The following is a 26,694-nucleotide window of genomic DNA, read 5'->3' as shown; positions in this document are numbered from 1 at the left end:
GAATTTCTTCGGCATCACATTCACCGATTTGGAAGAGGTTACAAGACTGTTAGAGCATAGCTCGATTGAACTCACCAAGCGTTGGTATGTCAAGGTTGGTTGTCATATTTTAGTATCAAAACTCATCTATATTCGTTTGATTAAATACTAGAGTCAACTTCGTTTAGGTTAGACTAGAAAGTCTAGGAGGTTGAGACATACAAGTATTACTCTGAAGACCTGAAGAACTAGAAGAAGTAACGAACTACAACGACGACATCATTCTTCCACTTGAGGTTAGTAATACTGACTTGAACTTGTTTCATTTCTAACGTATCTTTCAAGTCCTGCATATTCAGAACATAACTGTGAAGCTGTATATACTGTACATATTGTATATAATACTCTAGTGGTGAGACATGATCTTAATAGTATGATCATAGTATTAAGGAATTAGACTACGAAGTAGAACGCTTATCTTTTGAACTTTGTAGATATGACATCGACATAATCTTGTATATAGTTTTATGATTATGTGAAATGGGTTTAAGTGAAGATTTCATCCTAGGAAACAATGTTTTACATTTGTTTAAAGGAAGTACATTTATGAACTTGTTTCGTGAATCGAAAGGGAAATCAATAGGTTTATTGGTCTGGCTATTCATTGCATATTCTTTGGATGGCCAATATGTGTGAGTTGGTGGAACCGATCTTAACCCAGGTTATGTATCTTGGTATAACTGATCACAATACCTAGACTTATGATTTGGTATGAACGGTCCTAGTAACTGGTGTAACCGGTCCTAAGTAATCACCATGAGATGGTATGATCGATCCTTGTAATTGGTGTGATCGATCCTGGTAATTGGTGTGACCGATCATAAGTGTGTGTGACTGATCCTTGTAATTGGTTGTAACCGATCCTAGTGACTGGTGTGACCGATCACAAGTAGATACCATGTTTAGGTAAAATCGATCCTAACCAGTCACATACATGGGTTCAGATCGGTTATACCAATCACTAGGATCGATTTTACCAGACAAAGGAGTTTATTAGATTAAACATATTTCAATGACTCATCTTATCTTTTAGCAAGATTGATTAGAGTGATTACCAAACAGATTCTTCCTTTGATGTTTGGAATACGATCCAAAGGACTTGCTATTCACATGCGTGGCTCTAGAAGTCGAAGGCACAGAGATACTGAGGAAACTAAGTAGTTAGGGGTAGTTTGCTTTGTCTCAACTATATGAAGTTGGTATTATCTTTTGTATAGCGGCTTAATTCTAAGAGTATTCAAAACTGGACTAGGTCCCAGGGTTTTTCTACATTTGCGGTTTCCTCGTTAACAAAATATTGATGTGCCATTTACTTTAGTTTTCCGCATTATAATTGTTTTATTATAATTAAAGTAAATTCCACTTTACGTTAACTATGTAATACTTGATATTGATCCTATAGTATTTCGGTTTTCAGAACCTATTATCAAGTACACACTTTGTTGTCGTATCGCCTTGATCTTGTAACCATAGTCAATCACACAAGTTATCTTGTTGTTGTATTGTCTCGATCCCGTATTCATATACGATCGCATGAAGTGTAAACTGAATTGTCGTATTGTCTCGACTCTGCCCATAGATGGTCACATTCAATAGAGGACTTATAGGTTGAAATAAAAAAATTGTGGTGTATTTTGGGTACCCTCATCTTTTCAAAGATCGACAATAAATTTTGGAAGATTGTATCTTTTGACAACCTTCACCCTTGTATCAAAATCACGAGCTTGAAAGAAGGGACGCGTAGAAATTTTCACCCATCAAATGCTGGTGATACGTTAATGAAAATAGAACTCATGTCCATAGATTTCAGATCTCTTTAAACACAGACTGTAATATCTTTCCGGTGTTTACTTGCTCCGATAACAATTGAAAAGGAGGGGGTGCCAAGTACACAACCATATTTTAATTCAGAAACCTGTACGGACAAACTTGTCACAATCAGTAGCGCAGATCAACAGTAAAGATCTGATACCTGATATAAAGACAAGTCTAACTGAGACAATCTCAAAAATCAATATCAAGTAATAACCTAGTATGTGAACGGAAAGGGTACCAAGTATACCATCATCTTTTTCGTTCGGCAACCTATATGGACAAATCCCAATACAATTGCAAATAGATCTAAATGAAAGATCCTTGAACAATATGCATATAAAGTTTTTCTCTTTCTCTTTCACAGTAAGTATTTTTACACATTGTGTAGAAAAGTTCTTCGATGATCTCAAAAATTACCCAAGATCAATCTAGTTGTATCCAAATCAAGATGATCTGAATTCGAACAAGAATGAAACTTGCCATCTATCTTTTAATATACGAATTCAATAAGAGTGTATATTATTTTTGATCACAATTAATAAGGACTTAAACTACCTATATTGAATTCATATTACTTGTGCTATTCTTATAATAAAGATAAATCAATATAATGCGGAAAAAGGAAAACACAAGACACCAGAAATTTTGTTAACGAGGAAAATTGTACCTGCAGAAAAATCCTGAGACCTCATTTATCATTGAGCACCAAACTTTATTAAGCCACTATAGACACTAGCCTGTCAGACTTCAGACTAGATAGTTGAGACCGAATTAACCCTCCAAGCAATTGATTACCTTGCCTAACGTATTTTATATCCTAAAAGTTGTTTCAACCTAAGCAAAGACTTTTGATAGCAATCTGCCTCTAATAGATAAGACTATTTTATTTTCATTTTGATCTTTCGATCTAAGTTTAGAATTTTTTTTGCAATATATTAAACCAGTAAACCTCACGAATATAGAACACTTATACTAAGTTAGCTGAGAAGCCTGGATTATTAACCACCTCTCAAGAACACAAACAAATCAAAGAAGAGTTTATATATTGAGAAATCACAAAGTGTTAAAGGAAGAGATAACAAGAACCTCAAAGATTAATAAGAACAAGATCATGATACACGAACTATCATGTAATGCATAATCGGAACTAGCTTCACGAATACCTAAGTGAAGTCTTTAAGTCGGAAGCTAATTATATTTCTCAGAGGAAACCTAAGTTTTTAGAAGACGACTCTAGCAGGCAACTAGGACATAAAGTTCCAGAGTTAGGATATCCTATTACATGAGTCTCAAAATTCTAGGTTGCTTTGAATTCAAGCTAAGATAACTTGATATTCAAGCAAACACTTTCTCAGTTTATATGAAATTTTAATTAAGAATTCATGTAAGCATGTGATAAGTCTGTCTTGAAATTACACAAAATGATATACACTACGGTCCATGGTTCTGTAACTGTGTACAATGATAGTTCCCATTTACAAATATGTATTTTGAACTTTCAAGCATAAGTCGTGTTCATTAACACTCAAGACTTAAATCATAATTCACAAATACATAGTGATTTAGTGAACAAATTCGTCTTAGAAGTTTTTATGAGAGTTTTAGCAATGCAAAACGTATTTATGAAAATAAATTATGAGCATCTTATTAGTTATGTACTTGGTAGGTATTGTAAGGGTACACATACTGATGGACCAGTCCATGAAATCAGGCTGTTGGGGTATGTGTACCCTTAGACATTCACGAAATCAGATCCTAGGGGTACGTGTACTGGGTATGCGTACCTCCCTCCCATTCAAGAAATCGGAACTCAGTACGCGAATCTACCCTATTCCGGAACTCAAATCACTAGGGTACGCGTACTGGGTATGTGTACCTACCATGTGTCCAAAATTCCAGTAAAGTCTGAAAACCTTTTTTGAACAATTCAAAACATTCCCAATCACCATAGATACAAATATCATTGCTTGGGAAATTTACAAATGATCAACTGAAACAGAAATAGTTCATGAACAATAAATTGTTCTTAACCAAGATTGTTAAGGATCTAGAATATTCATTGCATGTATGATATTTCCAGAGATTTATCAAGACAAGTGTCATGTACCTAGTGCTTGTTAGCTTGTCTGGGTCATTGTAACTGCTTCAGGGCTTTTTACTTTGTTAAGCCCATTTATGGGTATGCTTTCTTTTGTTTTCTGCTTTAGGGTAATAAGCCTGTTGTTTGCACCCAATGGCTTAATTAACCTTTAATCTTGTTTATCTTCTGGGATTGGGTGTTTGTGAGATTCATTCAACGAATAGTTAAAATTTATTAAGGTTCATCCTTGTCTGAGGAAGAGAAGGCACTGTAGCAGGTTAATTCAAGTTCAGTTTATGACAATTGGTATCAGAGCCATAACCCATTTGCCTCACCCATTTTGCTCATTAAGAAAAAAGATGGTTCTTGGAGATTTTGTGTAGACTATAGGAAGATGAATGAGATTACTGTTAAATACAAGTTTCCTATTCCTTTGATTGAGGAGTTGCTGGATGAATTGAATGGAGCAATAATTTTTACCAAAATTGATCTCACATCTGGTTATCATCAAATCAGAATGGATTTGTCGGATATTTTTAAAACTACATTTAGAACACATCAAAGCCATTATGAGTTTATAGTAATGCCATTTGGCCTTACCAATGCACCAACCACATTTCAATCTTTCATGAACACCATTTTCAAACCTTACTTAAGGAAGTTAATCTTAGTTTTATTTGATGACATTTTGGTTTATAGTAAGTCTGTTGAAGAACATGTATTACATCTATCACAAGCTTTGTCAATATTAAGGGAACACTCCTTATTTGCCAACAATAAGAAATGCTGCTTTGCTCAACCCCAACTGGATTATTTGGGTCATCTGATTACTTCACAAGGTGTTGTTGCTGATCCTGACAAAATTGCAGCCATGCAAACTTGGCCACAACCAGCTAACTTGAAACAGTTGAGGCGTTTCTTGGGTTTAACAGGTTATTGCAGAAGGTTTGTCAAGGGTTATGGAGTTATCAGCAAACCTCTCACAGACATGTTGAAGAAAGATTCCTTTGTTTGGTATTCTTTAGCCTTACAAGCTTTTACTGCTCTAAAAAAGGCAATGATTTCTGCTCCAGTTTTGGCTCTGCCAAATTTCTCTCAGCTATTTACACTTGAAACAGATGCTTGCTCTTCAGGGGTGGGTGAAATATTGATGCAAAATGGGAGACCCATTTCCTTTTACAGCAAAGCCTTAGGACCTAAATCTTTGGCCTTATCCACTTATGAGAATGAACTACTTGTCATTGTCATGGCAGTACAAAAATGGAAACATTTTTATCTCACAGCCAGTTCATCATACACGCAGATCATCAAAGTTTAAAGTATCTCATGGAACAAAGGTTTACTACTGTCCTTCAACAAAAATGGCTCATGAAGTTAAAGGGATTGGATTATATTATTAAGTACAAAAAAGGCATGGAAAACAAAGTGGAAGATGCCTTGTCTAGGCTCCCTCATGACACTTTTACTTGTCAATCTATGGCAGTCTCTCAACCACAATGGTGCCAAGACATTATTTCAAGTTATATTGAGGACCTTCTTGCTCAACAATTGCTTTCTGAGCTGCTCATCAATCCCAACAACAAACTGTATTCTCTCACAGATGGCATTCTCAGATTTAAGTCAAGACTCTATGTGGGCTCCCATCTGAATATAAGGCAGGCATCATTCATTTTGTTCATGCTTCAGCTACTGGTGGACATTCATTTTCGAACTTCATGGACTTCCCAGCTCCATTGTATCTGACAGAGACAAGGTATTTATTAGCTCTTTCTGGCAACAACTTTTTAAATCATTGGGCACCCAACTTTACCTCAGTACTTCATACCATCCACAAAACTGATGGTCAGACTGAGAGAACAAATGCTTGTTTAGAACAATATTTAAGGTGTATAACTGGAGCTACTCCTAAACAATGGCTTCATTGGTTGGCACTGGCTGAATGGTGGATTAACACCAATTACCATACCATCTTGAAAATGACTTCATTTCAGGATTTATATGGTTACACCCCACCACATATGGCTTTTCCAGTGCAGGCTACTACATCTGTTGCAGTTGTGCAAGACTACCTCTAAGAAACATATCATATGCTGCAGTTACTCAGAGAAGATCTAATACAAGCTCAACATAGGATTAAACATTTTGTTGATCTTAAAAGAACTGACAGATATTTTGTTGTGGGTGACTTGGTTTTCTTGAAGTTGCATCCTTACAGACAATCATCAGTGGCACTCAGGACTAATATGAAGCTTGCTGCAAAATACTTTGGTCTATTTGAAGTACTACAAAGAATTGGAGTTGTTGCTTACAAATTGAAGCTGCATGTTGGGTCAAGAATTCATCCTGTGTTTCATGTGTCCCAATTAAAGAAGAAAATTGGTCAGCATATTGTACCCACTCCTATATTGCCACTGGTGGATAGTTCTGGTACATTTATTGTCACTCTAGCTGTTGTGTTTGATTCCAGATACATCATTAGGGATGCTGCTTCCTTTCCTCAGGTTTTAATTCAACGGGATGGAGCTCCTGCTGAGGATTCCACATGGGAAGACATTGGACACATTCAATTCCAGTTTCCAGACTTTATCCTTGAGGACAAGAATATGCCAAAGAAGGGGGTATTGTCATGTACCTAGTGCTTGTTAGCTTGGCTGGGCCATTGTAACTGCTTCAGGCCTTTTTACTTTGTTATGCCCATTTTTGGGTATGCTTTCTTTTGTTTTTATGCTTTAGGGTAATAAGCATGTTGTTTGCACCCAACGGCTTAATTAACCTTTACTCTTGTTTATCTTATGGGATTGGGTGTTTGTGAGATTCATTCGACGAATAATTGAAATTTATTAAGGCTCATCCTTGTCTGAGGAAGAGAAGGAACTGTATCAGGTTAATTCAAGTTCAGTTTATGACAACAAGCATGACTCAAAATTTCTTCTTTGCAATATTAAATCTACTAAAATTATACGACATAGTCTCATAAGATATAATGGTAAATTCCGTGAATAAATAGTATGGCTCAGTCTTAACATACATCTTTGTTGATAAAGTTCTCCATATGTCTTCGTTTATTCTTCAATTCTCAAGAATAAATCTTGTAGGTTTTATACGGTTTTTTATGCTTACAAAATGTCTACGTTATTTCATCGTACTACTTGTGATATTTCTATTATAAAGATAGATAATATCATGCGGAAAAAAAATAATACAAGACACCAGAAATTTTTTAACGAGGAAAACTGCACAACAGAAAAACCCTGGACCTAGTCCAGAACTTGAGCACTATAATGTATTAAGCTGCTAAATACACCAGCCTACTATCATACTTGGGACTAGAATGTAGTTGAGACCGAATCAACCCTACGAGCATTTCAGCTTCAATTGTGCACCTTTATGTCTCTTAGCCCCAAGAGTTTCTTCAACCTAAGTGACTGTTTTTATGATTATTTTTTCCTCTAACAGAAAGCCTATTTGATTCCTGTTAGTTATGTTAAATCAAGTTCTGGAAATCAGTTTCCATTAGAACGAGTCCAGCAAACCTCATGGATCTGCAACATTAATAATCTTATCAAAGAGAAGCCCACATCACTACCACCCCACAAGAACAATCTAAACAAACCAAATAATAGTGATTTAGATATATATCTTGTGGAATCACAAAGTCTGAGACGAAAAGTATTTTATAATTTTTACAATCGAGTTCCTGATTTAAAGTTTCGAGAACTTATAAGATCACTAAGAACAAGATCCGAATAACAATAACTATCAGGTAAAAGATAGTCTGACTGTGCTTCACGAATCCTTTGGTTAAGTCTTTCAAAGTTGTAACCTAATTATATTTTTCAGAGGAAATCTAGGTTTCAGAGGACGATTATAGTCTGTAACTAGGACAAAGACGTATCGGGATTAAGTTTCTAGTGTGCAGGGAGTCCTCTAATTATATTGATGAATGACCTTGGTAGCTTATAAACAAAGCTAAGATCATGAATTGTTTCCTTGTACAAAAATTCCAAGTAAGCGAAATTTCTCTATATAGACTGTGCATGAAAGCATGTGAGAAGTTTTTTTTTGAATTACAAAGAATGTGTATGCAACCAGAGAGCCACGGTTAAGTAGTTCTGAATCCCACATGCTTAATTTGTCACAAGACCAAATTAGTTCATGAACTAAAAAGTCGTCTCACAGCTTTTTAAGTTTTTATGTTGACAAATTTTCCAGCTATGCAAAATGGTTTATGTACTTGAAAGTAAAGAGTATGTAGGAAACATCAAAAATCCACTAGTTTGCAAAATAACAAATCACTTTGTGTACACTGAAATAAATAATATCTCGTACTATCTCAAAATCGACCAGTTCGCGAACTAAGTAACTTAGTTCGTGTACGCGAGCTAATCGAGATTTCCAAAATTAAAACTTTATATCTACAAGTTCAAGTTCGTTAACTGGTGAAACAGTTTGTGAAATTTAAGAACTAACTTGACTACACCTTATAGCTAGCTTGCAATCTTCTTTGCCATGTTCATCATAATACTAAAGTCGTACGACATGTCTCAGCAGATAGAACGATATATAATGTGAGTAAACAGGAGAGACGCCTTTGACACTGTCTTGAGTCTCAATTCTTCAAGTTGATTGGTGAATTTTGATATTCAAGTACCATGCTTTATTTCTAGTCCAAGACTGACTTTAGTAGACTACAAATCAACACATAGTTTTGATAAACCAAAATTGATAACAAGCTTGACATACCAAAACTTGTGATTTTGACCGAGTAATGCTCTAACAGATTGCTCCGCACGACAAGCGATCCTTGTTTTCACCGGCTTGGGAACAGAGGATCAGCTATAATCGACCAATCTAGACATAACATTCAGAGCATTTTTCTACGAACCAAGAATTCTATGATTTATCTCTTATCCTTTGTGTTCTCCTTAAGACCGACGCTAACTTATCTCATGTGGATGAAGAAACCCTTGTACGGTCATCTCTCTTGGTTTAGGTAAGGATTGTTCATGCAATCTCCCGAAACTCACATTCAAAACCTATATTACATTTCTCACCAATTTTGTGTAGCGTTGTTGTAGCCACTAATGCTCTCAATGTCTCTTTTACAAAATTAGGGAAGCTACATAAAGATTGTTATGTAGAAAGCTAATAAGGAATTCAAGATCTCACATTGTTCGTCTGATTTAATGCTTGTGCTCTGATAGAAAAATTACCTTTACAAAATTACGATGGCTCTACTACCTCTGATGTCAGATGAAAAGACGTTAAAGTTTATTTCTCTAGTATTACAAACTTTAATTATCACCTTGTTCGAATAACTTGTAATATGAGAGCTCATCACCTAGTTGCTTGGAGTGGAAAGAGCTTACATGTGTTGGTCCTCCTTCTTTCATGGTTGTCTAACCTCTCGAAGGTGATCTTACTTAATAAATTTTCAGTTTTCCTGGAAAAAAAAGGCAATTTGATAATGTCCCTTATATGCGACATCTTTTAAAAATAAATCCGTTTTTTTTTTTCGAACTACGCAAATATAAGGGTGGCCAAACCTTCTTTTTTATCAAAAAAAAGAAAAAAATCTAACGGAAAGTTACCTTCCACGTGGTCAATGCCTTGTTTAAAAATATGTTTTGATGCTTCAAATTTTTGAGTTGCCTTTTATATCCTACTAATCAGCTGGCTTGGTACGAGTTTCCCTCATCTCCTTGGTAGAAGGGTAAATGATTGATCCGACAATCTTGAAAGCGTCTTAAGGATCCTGAACTAAGATCGATGACCTCGAAAAATATTCCCCACCAATAAAAAATCCCAGGACATTTGGAAAATAATAAACTCTTTTTGGAAAGTGATGTAATAAACTTGAAGATCACGTAACGATCCTAAATCAGACTTGATCAACCTGGAAAGTATTGTATAAGGTTGATAACTAGCAAAAAGTAAATTAGTAAATTGTGTATCATTGTATCTTCTCGTCTAGTAAAAAGCTGATTAAACTGGCGAAAATTTTACTAATATAACTCTGATGAATGGAAATATGGATGACTATATCTATATAGATTGGGTTAAATTTTGGACAAATTGACATAAGAAAAAGAAAAAACGACGTAAGTGCAAAAAAAAAACATGTCCCAGTATTATTAAAATTATACACTATCTTCAAACTAAATTATAATCGTGCTTCAAAAAAAAAAAACACTAAATTATAATCAATTTAATTCGTTACATCATTCCTCCAAAAGGGACCGGAGGTTGGCCCATATTCTTCCCATACAGGGACTGAAGGCATGGATGCAGTAATCAATTTTAGATGTGTGATTAAAATTAAGGGAATTCATTTAGACTTTCCAGCCTGGATTTTCAATATTGTCCATCAGCAGTTTTTCAAGAATATATGCCTATCTCCACTCATAACTCAACTACTGAATCTGATACACACAGTGACATTTAGAAGAGCATAGTAGCATACAAGTAGACTTGTAGAAAAGCAAAAAAGTGCGACAGAGAGACGCACTTTATGAAGCTTCTTTGGCACATAGGTATAGCAAATACAATACAGGCATGTGTATATATATTCAATTCACTGTTATTAATTAAAAATAAACAATCATATCAGTGGAAACATTAATTAATAAAATATATATATATATATATACACATACGTAGACTGTCTGTGTGTGTATATATATAGAGCCATAGAGGTATGTCTAATCAACCATTAATAACTTTGCCCGTTGTTTCTTATTCTTTTTTATGCTCTCTTTAATCTTTATACTTCATCAGACTTTCTGATGAGCCTTATCTTCTGATCATCAACACGAGAAAGAAAGAGAGAGAGATCTATCTAGATCATTACCAATGGGTTCTTCATTTCATCACTTTATATTGGTGATACTTTGTAGTAGTTGTTTATTAGGTGCTGTTGCTGCTGCCTCATCACCAAAAACAAGACATTTTAGATGGGAAGTAGCGAATATGTTTTGGTCGCCAGATTGCTTAGAAAATGTAGTAATGGGTATCAATGGTCAATTTCCTGGTCCAACGATCAGGGCTAAAGCTGGTGATACTATTGTTGTTCATCTTACTAATAAACTGCATACTGAAGGTCTAGGCATTCATTGGCACGGCATCAGACAAGTAAGTAATGCATCACGATCATCAACTTATATTTATATATATCCTTTCTGTCTCTTCTCTCTAAATGAGATAAGCATGTTTTGATTATGAAACAGTTTGACACACCATGGGCAGATGGAACAGCTTCAATCTCACAGTGTGCTATTAATCCCGAAGAAACCTTTGTTTACAGGTTCAAAGTTGATAAGGTAATAACCAAAGATTGTTTTGCTTTTTGTCTTCAACCTCAGGGATCAGTTTTTGAACAACAACTCAAAACTGACCGGGAATGCTCCCGTAAGAAAATCTCGCGACTAAATCTCGCCTTAGATTTGAGGATACCGGGATATGTGATTCAGTGCCTAGGCCCTAGATCAAGGCACCTCTAAAAAAATTGCACAGGGATTTTTTTTTTTTTTTGTTTGTTTGAAGCAACACAGAGAATTCTAGTAGAATTAACAAAATGGAACAACACAGTTGCTTTTTAAATTGATAAAGAAATTTATCCCTCCCTTTTCCACACTAATATAACATTTTTTCTTCTTCTTCTTTTTCTTAGAAATACTTGAAGAAAACATCATCTGTTTCTTTTGAAGCATTGAAAACCCTATTCCTCACTTTTCCCAAACCACTTGATTGCCCCAAAAACACATATATTTTTTAAGTGAATAATTAATTCTTAATACAGAGAATTGTTCCTTAATGACGACTACAGTACTTCTGAAGTTTTGAGCCATAGTTGCTGCCTAAAATTAGATGTTTATGGAGAAAAAAAAAAGTCTTGTTTAAGTGAGAAGTTGGTGAAGTTGGACCACCAATTCCCCAGTGTATTTACATGCATAGTTGCATATATAAAGAAAACCTTTCCTACTCCTCTCCAATGGAAACTTGCTACTTTGAGGAACTGGCTAAAGTTTATTATTATAATTCTTTTTTTGAAAGGGTTGTGAATAGGTTTAATACTGAAAAGATCTTTTTCTTGTTCTTTATAAAGAAAGGCATAACGTGAAGTGCTTTGACTGGTGCAGGCGGGCACATATTTTTACCATGGACATTATGGTATGCAAAGATCAGCTGGCTTGTATGGGTCGCTGGTCGTTGATGTGGCCGATGGTGAGAAAGAGCCTTTCCATTATGATGGAGAATTCAACATACTCTTGAGTGATTGGTGGCACAAAAATGTACACGAGCAAGAAGTTGGTCTATCTTCTAAACCCTTGCGTTGGATTGGCGAGCCACAGGTATAATCACTTTTCTTCCATAGTCTGGTTACTTTTTTTTTGGATTTAAAACGTATGGAACTTAACGCGTATGTTCTTTTTCTTTTTCCAGTCAATTCTGCTGAATGGTAGAGGACAATTCAATTGCTCACTTGCTGCCCGTCTTGGCAACGGTTCTAGTAGTTTGTGTAGTTTAAGAGCAGATGCCCAGTGCGCACCCCAGGTTCTTCGTGTTCAGCCAAACAAAACATACAGATTGCGGATTGCAAGTACTACATCTCTTTCTTCTCTCAACCTCGCCATTGGGGTAAGTCTATCAAAATAATTGTCTAATAACTATTATTGTTTTTTATTATCAAACAAAGCAAACAAATTCTTTAAAAAAATAAAAAAGCTTATAGAGATCGAATTTCATGGCTAATGGTGATAGGTTCTTCCCAATCTTTAGCCAGAATAGTTAAAACAACGTTTTGGGAATGTCTAGTTCTAGATGGATTTTCATTCAACAGTTAACACTTTTTGGAGACCAATGAAAAGGATGGGTTGGGAAATCATATTGCGCATGAGAAAGCTTAATAATTTCTATACTGATTCGTCTGAAACTAATCAAGGACCTACACTACTACTAATTTCTATACCTAATCTAAAAGTAAAAGGTCACGATCTTATTGGTCGGTTGGTAAATTGTAATGGAAGATAGATGCATTCTTTGACGTGGAAAAAAGAAAAATTAAAAGAGAAAGAAATTCGATCACATGTTTAAAATTGTTTTTTTGCAAACTTTGGAAAATGCTACGGCTTGGTGCCTTTTCGTTCTTTTGTAGAATAATGCACACAGCATCTTGGTATTTCATTTGTCCAAGTTACCTAAAAAGTCTAAAGGAACAAATCTTAAAAGGAAAAGAAAAAAGAGTCTGTCTTGGTGCATTCTGTTTCCTGGTTCTTTCCTGGAACTTTCATGCATAGGCCTTTGAGTTAAATGCATGTTAACCGAGTTAAATTGGTCAAAAATGTTTCTTACCTGTTAAAGTGTCAAAGTACCTTTTTCCTAGAACCGTCCCTAATCTTTTCTTTTCAATCTATATAAGAACTCAAAACATAGAATTTACCATTCGTTGCTTTGATCCTTTGTACCTTAAAGCCAAAACAAACACAAGCAATTTGGAAGGGCTTCCGCCCTACCATGTCAAGACCAATGTAGTTAATATCGGATATCGGTTCATCTCGGCTGGGACCGATACACTGGTACGATTTTATATCGGGGATATTATCGTTGAAATATCGGTATAATATCGGTTCTAGATTTAGAGACTATAATTTTATATTAAACATTTTCTCCACACATTTTCGGATAAGATATAATAGATAACATCAATTTTATCAAAAAAACAAAAGAGTAACTTTAGTAACTTGCTTCGAGAGCTACATGCACCTCTACTACCACCTGGAAGACTTTCTTCGCCAAAATTACCCTTAAACTTTATAGAAAACGACCAATACCGTCTCATATCGGGAAATGTAGGAAAATTTCGTATCGACCGATACGGCCGATATTTGACCGATACGGCCGATATTATCGGGAGAATATCGTATCCCCGATATCCTTCTTATCGTATCGTTCTAGGACGATATCCGAAATATCCCCGATATATCGGCCGATACGGCCGATATTGACTATATTGGTCAAGACCTAAAATCTCTGTGTAGTCAAAAAGCTTTTACTCTGTCACTATCAAATAGTAGAAAAATGAACAGACCTCGTAATAATTTACAACAACAGGCCTGTAAAGTAAACAGTGAGTGAACTATCACTTTCATGTCATGGTAACTTTTCAAGAAATAGTGATGATCACCCATTGCTTAAATAACATCTTGTTTGTTTACAGCTGACTCGGCGTCTGGATCTGAGTCAACCTCTGATTCGGGCCGAGCCAGCAGTCAGACCGTTTGTTTTGCATTTTGAGTCAGATCTGACTCGACCTATGACTCAGACATAACCCCTGACTCGGACCCATTTGAGTTAGGTAACAAAATACCCCTGACTCACGGGACCAAACCACTGACTCACGTTTTTTGAGTCAGATGAGTCAGATCTGACTCAAAACAAACATATTGAGTCAGATCCAGATGAATCAGGTGATTTCACTCAGATCCAAATGACTCAGATCCAGACGACTCAGATGAGTCAGGAGTAAACAAACATAGTCTAAGCCCTGTTGTTTTGTTTAGATCATGGTTTATATTGAACTCCTCGGCTTAATCTTGAATTAATTTTTTCCTTTTTGATTGATGACAGAATCACAAAATGGTACTGGTGGAAGCTGATGGGAATTACATTAAACCAGTGGCAGTGGACAACATCGATATTTACTCGGGGGAGAGCTATTCAGTTCTTTTTACTACTGATCAGAACCCATCAAAGAATTACTGGATTTCTGCAAGTCAGAGAGGAAGAAAACCTCCTGTTCCTCCACCAGGCCTTACCTTCTTAAACTACTTGCCTAATTCTCCATCCGTTCCAACCTCCGCTCTTCCTCAATCTCCTGCATGGGATGATATTACTGCCAGTAAGTCCTTTGCCAATAAGATTGTTGCATTACTAGGCTTACCCACGCCTCCAATTCGACATGATCGTCGAATCTTTTTGCTAAACACACAAAACAGGATCGATGGGTTTATCAAATGGTCCATCAACAATGTCTCATTAGTCTTACCATCAACTCCTTATTTGGGTTCCATCAAACATAAACTCAAAGGTGCTTTTGATGATAAAAGCCCGCCAGAGACCTTTTCTAGTAATTATGACATACGGATACCACCAGTGAACCCTAATGCCACACAGAGCAGTGGTGTCTACAAGATTGAGTTCAACACTACTGTCGATGTGATTCTTCAAAACACAAATGCATTGGCTGCAAATGTGAGTGAGATACATCCATGGCACTTACATGGCCATGATTTCTGGGTTTTGGGATACGGTGAAGGGATGTATTCAGAGGAAAAACATGGGAAGCAGCTGAATTTGAAGAACCCGCCATTGAGAAATACAGTGGTTATTTTCCCATACGGATGGACAGTTATAAGATTCGTTGCGGATAATCCAGGTGTTTGGGCGTTCCATTGCCATATAGAACCTCATTTGCATATGGGTATGGGGGTCATTTTTGCTGAAGCTGTAGATCGTGTTAAAAACATACCTGATGAAGCTATAGCATGTGGGCAGACAGGGAAAATGTTTATGCACAACCATCACGGATGATAGCATGAGTACAGTATTTTGTTTAGCCTCCAAATATATAGAGGCTGTTGATTTTCAGATGTTGCATATTTCTTTCCACGGAGGGACTGTGTTGTAGTGGCCCTATTCTCTGGTACAGCTTATCATGCCTTGAAATTAAGTTGCAGAATTACTTGCTGAATTGTATCTCCCCTTTGAGAATATATAATATTTTCTGATTTTTAGTTAACATTCTTCTTTTAATGATCCTTCTACAGTCGAAACAAGAGACAAAAAAATACAAGCAGAACTGAGCCAGACATACCAATATAGGAGGATAAACATCAACTTAATATTTAAAAGTGTAACAATTTCAAACCTGAACATTAGGACACTGCACTTTTCATTCCTCTTAATAAAAAGGCTTACATTTTTTTTCCATCAAATCATTCGTCTATGATGAACTGCTCCAACTTACTTTCCAACTTGAACAACAGTCTATGATGAACTGCTCCAACTTACTTCACATCTTGAACAACAAAGAGTATCTCGAAGAAGGATTTGAGAAGTGTTGAGCTCCGGTTTAACATATGTACAGTTTCAGTGATACATTTCTTCCTATTAACAGTAGATATACCTTAACTTACTCTGAAGGAGACAGGTAAGAGTTCCTCTACACTGAGCAGCACGAAGCTTGGGTGCGGCATACTCGAAGGATTCTCTTGTTCTCCTAAAAACTCATTTAACTGTAGTGTCTTCGTGTTATTCTTGATATCACTCTTTGGATGGCCCTTTGCAACACACACCTGTAATTTCCAAGACTGCGGCATAAAATTTTATGAATGCAAATCAAGTGCAAACCAAAAGTATAGAGTTCTAAGAAATAAGGTATGAGCAAAAAAGTGATAATGTAAGAAAATTTGGCATCGGCGACTTCATCAAGGGTTTTAGTAAAAATTAAACAGAAATTTCAGAGTCCAGTTGAACAGTACAAATCAGCCAGAAACAGTTCTGATGCCTCGGAGATAAAATAGACTGCTCAAGCCTTCAACCTTTCATTTACTTATGTTCCTTTATATATTCAGCTTTTCTCTAAGCAGGGTCGATTCTGCAATGGCCTACAGTGAATGTCACACTTAGTCCCAAGTTTTTTATTCTACTTATTTAGACTGCAAGTGCTGCAATACCCTTTTGGTAGACCCCCGTGGAAATGATCCATGGGGTGATTTCCGGTGAGGGTTTCACAAGTACTAAATCATCATGTCTGGAAATCAGACAGGATTTTATAAGTGGTCCAAATTTTAGACTTAGCTGAAAATTTTTAGAGGCAGTAACTAATTATAAGAGTAGTCCCACAAACTAGATGGATGGACCTTGATTGGGTACACTGAAGGGACGAGAATAAAAAAATTATGGGACGTAGTGCCTGAATTTAAGCCAAGAAACAAGCTTTCTGGCGGGGGAGTGAACATAGCAAATACTTCATCAATTTCTTGAAAAAATATTATTCTTTTTTTAGCAAAAGCACACAAGCGGTGGAATACCAGAAAGACAAAGTATCAAAGCCTAAAATGATATATTCAGACTTCCAAAGAAAAAGAACATCAAATCAGAATAGATGGACTTACCCAATGATTCTTTGGCAGCTCAGAAATTAAAAATATCCATTCTCTTGATCTTTAGCCATCAATCTTGACAAATATATCCGTCCAATTAGTATGATGAAACTCCAACCTATCCAACTTATACCCTAGTCCATTCCCTGTAGCTTTGACAAAGGCCTCCTTCACACACCAGTATCTAGACAAAATGATAAATTAATATGGCACTTACAAAATATATCAGTAGCTACGGAGTGCAAAGGGACACAGCTTAAAAGAAAGCCAATTGCTGCAGACAATTAAGAATTAAGAGAGAACAAACATATTGTAACCAATTCACCTTGTATATCCGTACAAAAATCCTTATGGCAGTTTACCTGTAAAACTCCTCCAATATTTCACTGCAAGTGCCAGCGTTGACGATATTATCCCATTCAAAAGCTGTAAGATATGATGAAAAGTTCTTGATGAATTCGAGAGCCGTTTCTCGCTTGGGTATAACAAGTGAAACGATATCTATTCCAACATTAGATTGAGGCTCAGACGCTATAGCTACATAGTCCCGATGATGTGACACGTTGAAATTGAAAATAGGAAATTCCATGTTTTCCCCATCAGTTTCCTGCAAACCAATAATCCTAATGAAGATTGTCCTACGATTCAAAAACGTGGATCCATAACAGCATAAGAAGTATGATTTCATACCAAATAAGGTTTGCCTTCAACCGTGCGCTTTATTCTTATCTCATCAAACGGGATTTTAAATACTTCGTGTACAAGAGCATATTGAAGCAACCTACTGACAATTGCTCGTTTTCTATCTTCGAATTTAACATACCTAGAACCAAAATCGAGTTTTTAATTAGTAGGTTACTGAATCATAACTAAAAAAAAGGGCAATTTTCACGTAGGTTGCTCTAATATGCTCAATATCAATTGAATCAAACTTTTAAATATATGCAACAAGTTAATAATAATACCTTGTTATGGAGGAGTGTTCATGTAAAGGAAGGATCGCGGGAATGAAAGAAAATTCATATTGGGTCGGATTCCACTGAGATATATTTACTAGCCATCTCTTAATTCCCCTTTCCATTTAGTTCTAGATAGAGAAACTGTTCTCTGCCTCCAGATTTATGAATCCCATTAGTCGCTTCCCTCTTTGCAGCTTGAGGACAAGCTTTACTTGAAGATGGGTCGGATGTTTGGATACTGATCCCAAATCAGAGTTTTAATTTGTTAATGTTTAGTACTCCAAATCGGATTTGGAGTATTTGTTTTGGAATATATATTTGTTATACTTTCTTTCAGTATTTCTTTAGGATTAGGAGTTTTTATTATAGCCTATATATACTGGTTATCAGCGTTTTATTCATTCAATACAATTGAGCTTTGCTTATTTGAGGTAATTTATCCCCAATCAAAGAATCTGTGTAATCTATTGCTAGTATTAGGATCGGTTCGTTAATGTAGGATCCTATCAGTTTATATCCAAATACTAAAAGTAGAAAAGAGAACTAAAAGTAGAAAAGAGAGCAACATGTCCGCTATATTAACAAACTTCGGAGAAAGATATGATGATGATGATACGAGTCATTACCAGCATGGCATTCCTGGAATACCTACTGACGGAAAAGTTGTTTTACTAAAAAATTCAAAGTTGAAATCTAATGTCTACCTTGTTGGAACTTGTCATATTTCTAAAGAGAGTGCTGATACTGTCAAGAAGGTATAATTTCGTTAAATTTTTTCTTTCTTTGCCATAACCTTGATTTTTCTAGGGTTTGTTTTGTATTCTTATGTTGTGGTGCAGGATAAGAATATATGCAGTGTAGGATAAAGATAAGCCTCAACATGAATCATAGTAGTTTTTAGTGAATATATATATGCAGTTTGTTGTCATGTACTTACTGATGCGTGTGCTTTTTGCTGTGCTGGTTTCTTTTCTCTTCCCTAAAAACTACGTATATTTGTTAGTACTTATTATATGGTGGTTCTTTCTCGATCCCTTGTGATTGTGAATATGGTTATTAACTTATCATTGTTCGAATTAATTGGAATTTTGTTTTGCAATATAGGTGATCAACTATGTCAGGCCGAATGCAGTGGCGGTAGGTAACACTCTCAACAGCTATTCTCTTATGAGATTCTTAATTCTTTATAACCGGGATGCACTAGTGTTTTACAGGCGTAATTGATAGCCATTTTAAATAGTTATGATTGCTAGCTCAAATTGAATGATATTTTCATAGCATGATACTACGTTTTTTACTTTGAGATTCAAAACCACTGGAAATATGTAGGTCTACAAATTACACTCAAAAGCTATGTTGCCAGAACTATCTTATTATTCATAGCCGGACAATATAGATTCATTGTTGTTCCTTGAGTATACAAAATCTGGGAGACACTACGTGTTTTAGAACCTTCTTCTTGTTACGTAGGGTTATGTTCATCCATTTGAAGTTCCCAGAGTGTCCTCCACCATGATAGTCTGAAGGATAGAGTCACCTGCAATGTATTAATATTGTTGTTCTTCATCTTATCTTCTTGATTGATACTGTCTAGTTGTATTAAAAAAAATGATTGAGCTTCTAGCCTTCTACAACATCCTCTTAATTTTCAAGAAACTTAGTTGCACATTTATAGTTACATCGTCTTATCCTTTTTTTTCTCAATATTTTTCCAATTAAAAGAAGTAGAATGACAATGCCTGTTTGCAGATTGAGCTGTGCGAACAACGTCGTGCCGTTTTAATGAAAAGGAAGGATGTTAACTTGTTTGAGAAGTTTTGCGATTGCATAGACGTGATAAACATGAGCATAGAGATTCTAATGTAGTTGTGAGAATAATTCTTTGTATCTTCATTGATAGGCAAAAGCCTGATTTATACATGTTTACACAACTAGATAAGGCAAATAGAAGATACACCTAACAACTAGATAAGACAAATAAAAGATACACCTAACAATATCTAGGATATATACAGAAATAATATATATGCAGTTACAACCAAATAACAAACAGAATAATGTCAAGATATATCATATCTTGACCATATCTTAACACCCCCCCTCAGACTCAAGGTGGTGGAGTACACATCTTGAGTCTGGAAATTAAGAATCGAAGACGAGCTGCAGAGTGAGTCTTGGTGAAAAGATCAGTCACTTGAAATTATGATTTAACATGCGGAAGAGTGATTGTACCTTTCTTGAAATGATGACGAGTAAAATGAAAATCTATCTCTATATGTTTTGTACGCTCGTGAAAGACATCATTGTGTGTAATTTGAATAGCAGCCTTGTTATCACAATACAGTGGTGTAGGAGCAGAAATTAGAACTCCCATATCACGAAGTAGACACCGTAACCAAATGAGTTCATATGTGGTGTGAGCAAGTGCTCTATACTCTGCTTCAGCACTTGAACGAGAAACCAAACTTTGTTTCTTACTTCTCCATGAAATCAACGAGTCTCCCAAGAACACACAATAGCCTGTAATAGATTTTCTATCCTTAATATCCCCAGCCCAATCGGAATCTGAGTAAGCTTGAAGTGTGAGATCAGACTTTGATGAGAAACACAAACCTTGATGAAGAGACCCCTTGATATATCTTAGAATTCTGAGAACAGCTGCATAATGAGTAGACCTTGGAGCAGGCATAAACTGACTGACTATGTGAACTGCATGACTTATGTCTGGTCTCGTAATGGTCAAGTAATTTAGACTCCCTACTAGTTGACGATACAGTGTTGGATTAGACAATAGAGTCTCATCTGTAGGACTGTATTTTACATTCAATTCAAGAGGTGTGTCAGTTACCTTACTGTCAGATAGCCTTGCACGCTGTAGAATCTCAGATGCATATTTGACTTGTGATATGAAATGACCAGTGGGTGACATGCCAACTTCAATGCCAAGAAAGTAACTTAAAGATCCAAGATCTTTCATCTTAAAACAATCACTGAGATATGACTTGAGTTCAGTAATACCTTGTAGATCACTGCCAGTAATAACCATGTCGTCAACATACAAGAGAAGAATGACAATTCCTTTTTCTGACGATCTGACAAACATAACTGAATCACAGAAGCTTTGTGTAAAGCCATACTGGAGAATTGCATTGCTAAACTTCTCAAACCAAGCACGAGGTGCTTGTTTGAGTCCATATAATGCCCGTCGAAGCTTACATACTTGATTAGGTTCATGAGGCAAACCAGGAGGAGGTTGCATGTAAACCTCTTCTTGTAACTCACCATGAAGAAACGCGTTTTTCACGTCCATTTGATGAAGCCCCCATTGTCGTGCTGCAGCAACACAAGTAATGTACGAACTGTAACCATTCTGGCCACTGGTGCAAATGTTTCTTCATAGTCAACACCATACTCTTGTGTATAACCTTTTGCAACAACTCGTGATTTACATCGTTCAAACTCACCATCTGACTTGGTCTTAACTTTATAGACCCATCTGCTTCCAACAACTGATTTTCCAGGAGGAAGGTCCACCATTTCCCATGTGCCTGCCTCTGCATGTGCTTCCAATTCATCATCCATTGAATCTTGCCATTCTGGAATGGCTGCAGCTTCTCTGTATGTTTTTGGTTCATAAAATGACAAAATAGAAGACAAGGAACAGTGATAGTCTGCATACTTAGCTGGTGGTCTTCGATTGCGAGGTGGCAAAGAATTTTCTTCAGAATCAGGATCTCGTTCCTGAGTTGCACTGTTAGGTTGAGTCGTAGAGTGGTCTTGGTCATCCGTATTTGGTGGATCAACAACTAGAGGAGATGGACTTTCAGGAGTAGATATAGAAAAGTGCTAGGATTGGATTCACTAGGAAATGGATCAGAATAAGTGAAAGACTCAAAAGATGATGATTTGCTGCTTGGAAGTGACCAGAATGGAACTTTCTCCCAGAATGTGACATGACGAGAGACACGAAGCTTTCTATTAACTGGATCATAACAACGGTACCCTTTTTGTTCAATACCATAACCAAGGAAGACACACAAGACATTCTTTTGACCAAGTTTATGACGTTCACGTTCTGGAAGGAGTACAAAACAAGTTGAACCAAAGACTCGAAGCTCAGAATAGTTTGGTTTCTTACCATAGAGACTCATAAGGTGACATTCCTCCTATGACAGTTGTTGGGACTCTATTGATGGTGTAGACTGCAGTAAGGACTGATTCTCCCCAGAAATTTGAAGGAACTGAGCCAGAAATTAACTGAGTTCTAGCTGTCTCTATAATATGACGGTGTTTACGTTCTGCAACTCCATTTTGTTCTGGAGTTTCAGTACATGACAGTTGAAGAATGGTGCCTTGGGTTTTAAGAAATTCTTTGAATGGATTGGAAATATATTCCCCTCCTTGATCAGCACGAAAAACTTTGATCACTTTACCAAACTGAGTTTTTATCATGGTTGAGAAATCAACATATAACTTAAGAAAATCTGCTCTAGAGCTGAATAGATATACCCATGTATAACGCGAATAATCATCAATAAAACTGACATAATACAAAGCACCTCCCTTTGACATAATTGGAGATTTACCCCAGACATCAGAATGTATAAGAGCAAAAGGTTCAGTTGAGACAGAAGTGCTAAGATTAAAAGAAAGAGCTGGTTGTTTTGCCAGTTACAAGAGATGCAATTTGGTTCTTTATCTAACCGAGTATCTCCTAGTAAACCCTTATTGATCATATATGAAAGACGAGAAAAGGAAACATGACCTAACCTAGAATGCCAAGACATGAAGGGAGATATTGACACAGGTGCAGTGGGAGTAGCAGCTACGACATGACTTTTAGATTTCCGCTGAGAGAGAGCAAGAGATTGAAGGAGATACAACCGACCAACTCTACGGCCTATCCCAACTAGCTTCCCGGTTTTGAGATCTGTATAGCACAACCAAAAGGAAAACAATATGTGTTATAACCTTGATCACACAGTTGACCAACTGAAATAAGATTCATTGTAATATTTGGAACAAGAAGCACATCTGGTACATAGAAGTTATTTGAATTGTTGACCAAGCCTATATGACTTGCAGTTACTGTTGATCCATCAGCAGTATGAATCTTAGGGGTGATGACAGGATGAAGACTTTCAAAAAACTTTTGATTAAAAGTCATATGGTTTGATGCTCCTGAGTCGAGAAACCATTCTGTTGAATAAATACCTGAGGAGATAGAGAAGGCAGATGCAGCTGTAGGGTTGTTACCAATTGAGAGTGCTTGTTTAATCATCTCTTGAATATCACAAGGTTTGGTGTTGAACCACCACCAGGTACAACTAATGCAGATGAGGTTGTCGATGTTGCATATGGATCTGTTGCAGATGAAACTGGAGCTGCCGTAAATCTGGTAGGTGTATTGAATTTGTTTCCTCCATTAGCATTGATCCTTCTCATGTTTCTTGAGGTTGGTGAGGTGCAGAATCTAGATGAGTGACCAAATTCCTTACAATACCCACACTGTGTTGGGGTGTGTCAGGTATTGTGGCAGCAGGTGATGTATTGGCCGATGGGAGATTGCAGTTCCTTGCCAAGTGTCCAAAGGTCTTGCAGTTATGACACTGTACTTGAGACATATCACGTTGCACTTGAGCATTTGAGTTTCTTGGAAAATTGTTAGGGCTGGATCGTGAGGGCACACAAATACTCCTGATATCTCCGGTGTGATTCTTTTCCTTGTTTCTTCTATAATAAGTTCAGACAAAGCAACTTCCACCGTGGGAAGAGGTGAACGATGAAGGACTGATGCCCTAACAGACTCAAACTCATCACGCAAAGCCATTAGAAACTGAACTAAACGTGTTTCCTCTCTATACTTCTGCCACAATTCCAAATCTACGGTCCATATTGGTTCCATGAGTGTTAATTGATTCCAGATTAAAGACATCTCAGAATGAAAAACAGAAATAGACTGATCATGCAATTGTTTCATAGATCTAATATCTTGTTCGAGTTTATACCTCTGAGCAAAGTTGATTTGGGTGTACCTTTTCGAAAGAAAATCCCATGCATCTTTGGCTACCTCAAAACTTGTGAGTTGCATGCTTATGGAAGGAATGATTGTGTTTCCAATCCAAGTGAGAATCCTGTGATTGTTAATCTCCCATTCTTATTTTGGATCCTTTTTCTGTGTTTCATTTTCTTTCCCCTTTTCAACAGAACTGCTTGATGTAGGTTTCTTTTCTATACCATCGACATACTTCCACATACTCTTTCCTTTAAGAAAACTCCTCATGAGGAATGACCAGTGATTGTAATTGGTTCCATCAAAACGGACAGTGATAGGTTGAGAATCTTCTCTTGACATGATTACTATGTTTTCTCTGGGTTGTATTTTCTCTGGATTGTATTGCAGCGGAAATTGGTTCTCAGATCTTTCCTAGCTCTGATGCCATGATAAACATGAGCATAGAGATTCTAATGTAGTTGTGAGAATAATTCTTTGTCTCTTCATTGATAGGCAAAAGCCTGATTTATACATGTTTACACAACTAGATAAGGCAAATAGAAGATACACCTAACAACTAGATAAGGCAAATAAAAGATACACCTAACAATATCTAGGATATATACAGAAAGAATATATATGCAGTTACAACCAAATAACAAACACAGTAATGTCAAGATATATCATATCTTGACCATATCTTAACAAGACGAAGATTGGAAGTTACCCTTGAAGATTGGTATCTTTGCTCTAGCTTGTTGGAAATTCCAGTCAAGCAAGAATGGTATAGTATATGGCCTGGAAATGAAGGTAATTATTGAATACATTATGAAATGCCGAAATGCTCATCAACTTGTTTATAGCTTAATTTTTTTTATTTTTGGACGGTACACATATGCTTTGCATATCACAACCTTGGAGATTTATTTTTTCAGGTTGCAATGGAAGAAGCTTCTAGAATCAGAGCAAGATGTTTCCCCATTGATGAAGATATTGATGTAAGTTATCTCCAATTTTATTTGCTTTCAGTTTGTTGGGTAATCTTTTTATAAAACAGGAACAATAATTTCTTTATTTTTTCCTCAAAGAGGAATAATAATTTCTTTATTTACTTGGCAGGTCACCTTAGAAAAGATATCAAAAGTTTTCTCTTGGGTTCTGCTATGGAAACAATTGTCTGCTAACGCCTCTAAAGACTACACTAGAGCATCTTACCGTGAATATATTGCTAACGAGAGAAAAAACTATCCGGAATTTGTAAGATTCTATCTTCCCACTCTAGTCTACACCGATAAAAATGAAACATCACAGGAAAGGGCATTTGGTTTAACAAGAAAAAATATGAATATCTACCTCCTTTACTGTGCAATTGTTTTTGTGATTATATCAATACTAATAGAAAAACTAAATATGAATATTTATTCTTTTTGTGAATATCTACATCGTCATATCCTTTTGATTTTGTGTTTTTTTTTTATCTCTTGAGATAAGAAAAGCTAAATATTCTAATCCTAATCAAATTTCACAGGTCAAGGTGGTTGATGATGATAGAGAAAAGTTTATGTTTGAGAAAATTCGAACTTTTAGAAAAAACGTTGTAGCGGTGGTTGGGATGGGTCACATGGATGGAATCGAATTATTGTGGAAACATGCAGAGGAGGATATGCTTCTAAAAAGGAGAAATGTAGAGGAGGGTGATAATAACCAACATCTCTCATCAAAAAAGAAAAAACACAATAAGCAACGTCGTCATCAGAAGAAAAAAAATGCGGTAGCCATGGTAACCTCATTCCCATCCTCGTTGATCTATTAATTTATTCCTTCATTATTTTGCTGCATGCATACACTTACTTGTCTCATGTCTTTTAGTTTCATGACATCCTTTCTTTGTCTTAGTAAGTTTAGAACGACTTCCAATAATGTTGTATCGGAAATTTTGAAACAATTGTAGGTTACAAGCAACCAGAACAAGTTGAAGCAAAAACTCTGTTGGAGGCTATAATATGGGCAAGGCGAAAAGGATATCGGAATGTGAATCTGGAGGGTGATTGTTTGAACGTTATTAATGCTTTAAATGGTAGATTAGATTCAATAAAATGGACCACAATGAACTTGATCACTGATCGTTGTAGTGTTTGAAATCCTTTTGATAGTTAGAAATGCACACATGTGCTTAGAGATGTTAACCATGTTGCTCATAAGATTGCAAAACATGGAATAAACATAATGTCTGAGGAAGAATGGTCGAACTCCCTCCCTGCTAGGATATTGCAATGTATCCAAAGGGATGAATTCTTCTTTATTAATTAACTTTTATATCTTTTGTATTAAAAAAAAAGTAACCCTACATATCTACTGTTAAAGTCTGCGGGCATCCAACTCAAAACCAATTGGCAATGAGTGGAGCGACCCTTCCATATTATATTTTAAGTTAATTAACCAGATTATAGCGATGTGGGACTATTGTCCTTTCACACGCCCCCTCACGTGTAAGGCCAGTCATTGGGCCTCACACGTGGACCTACGTACGAGTTACCAGTCCATCGGTAACATGTGTATACAGGTGGGAGACTAAATCAGGGGTAACACCTCGGCTAGTATCGGCACCAGCCTACACCCCGGGTGTACAAGTGACAATATCGA

General features: G+C 36.3%; 2 protein-coding genes, 1 long non-coding RNA gene and 1 pseudogene across 4 annotated transcripts; 3 read left to right on the top strand and 1 right to left on the bottom strand.

Moving 5' to 3' along the window:
• The first annotated feature begins 10,613 nt into the window (after positions 1-10,613).
• On the top strand, positions 10,614-15,731 carry LOC113309220 (L-ascorbate oxidase-like). Its single transcript, XM_026557629.1, has 5 exons — positions 10,614-11,065; positions 11,161-11,253; positions 12,073-12,285; positions 12,377-12,571; positions 14,561-15,731. The coding sequence occupies exons 1-5, from the start codon at positions 10,787-10,789 to the stop codon at positions 15,521-15,523; spliced, it is 1,743 nt and encodes a 580-aa protein (XP_026413414.1). The 5' UTR covers positions 10,614-10,786; the 3' UTR covers positions 15,524-15,731.
• An 80-nt stretch (positions 15,732-15,811) lies between these two features.
• Positions 15,812-18,680, bottom strand: LOC113309221 (annotated as a pseudogene).
• LOC113309223 lies at positions 17,666-19,978 on the top strand. 2 transcript variants are annotated; one of them, XR_003340456.1, is made up of 3 exons: positions 17,666-17,795; positions 19,161-19,193; positions 19,806-19,978. It is a non-coding gene; the product is annotated as an uncharacterized LOC113309223 (long non-coding RNA). The 2 variants fall into 2 exon arrangements; XR_003340455.1 differs by having other exon boundaries at positions 19,161-19,197.
• A 4,779-nt stretch (positions 19,979-24,757) lies between these two features.
• LOC113309222 lies at positions 24,758-26,302 on the top strand. Its single transcript, XM_026557631.1, has 5 exons — positions 24,758-24,861; positions 24,987-25,049; positions 25,171-25,308; positions 25,580-25,831; positions 26,003-26,302. The coding sequence occupies exons 1-5, from the start codon at positions 24,856-24,858 to the stop codon at positions 26,051-26,053; spliced, it is 510 nt and encodes a 169-aa protein (XP_026413416.1). The 5' UTR covers positions 24,758-24,855; the 3' UTR covers positions 26,054-26,302.
• Positions 26,303-26,694: the final 392 nt, after the last annotated feature.

Source organism: Papaver somniferum, chromosome 9 (assembly GCF_003573695.1).
Source record: "Papaver somniferum cultivar HN1 chromosome 9, ASM357369v1, whole genome shotgun sequence".
In the NCBI taxonomy this organism is placed as follows: domain Eukaryota; kingdom Viridiplantae; phylum Streptophyta; class Magnoliopsida; order Ranunculales; family Papaveraceae; genus Papaver; species Papaver somniferum.
Note: the sequence above shows the minus strand (reverse complement) of the source record. Positions and strands in the feature narration are given on the sequence as shown.

Excerpts from the sequence above, each read along its gene's own strand:
- LOC113309220 (XM_026557629.1), top strand. The coding sequence starts at position 10,787 with ATGGGTTCTTCATTTCATCACTTTATATTGGTGATACTTTGTAGTAGT. Across the intron at positions 11,066-11,160 it reads ATTGGCACGGCATCAGACAA|TTTGACACACCATGGGCAGA; the intron begins GTAAGTAATGCA and ends ATTATGAAACAG. Across the intron at positions 11,254-12,072 it reads ACAGGTTCAAAGTTGATAAG|GCGGGCACATATTTTTACCA; the intron begins GTAATAACCAAA and ends TGACTGGTGCAG.
- LOC113309222 (XM_026557631.1), top strand. Across the intron at positions 25,050-25,170 it reads CCATTGATGAAGATATTGAT|GTCACCTTAGAAAAGATATC; the intron begins GTAAGTTATCTC and ends TTTACTTGGCAG. Across the intron at positions 25,309-25,579 it reads GAAAAAACTATCCGGAATTT|GTCAAGGTGGTTGATGATGA; the intron begins GTAAGATTCTAT and ends CAAATTTCACAG.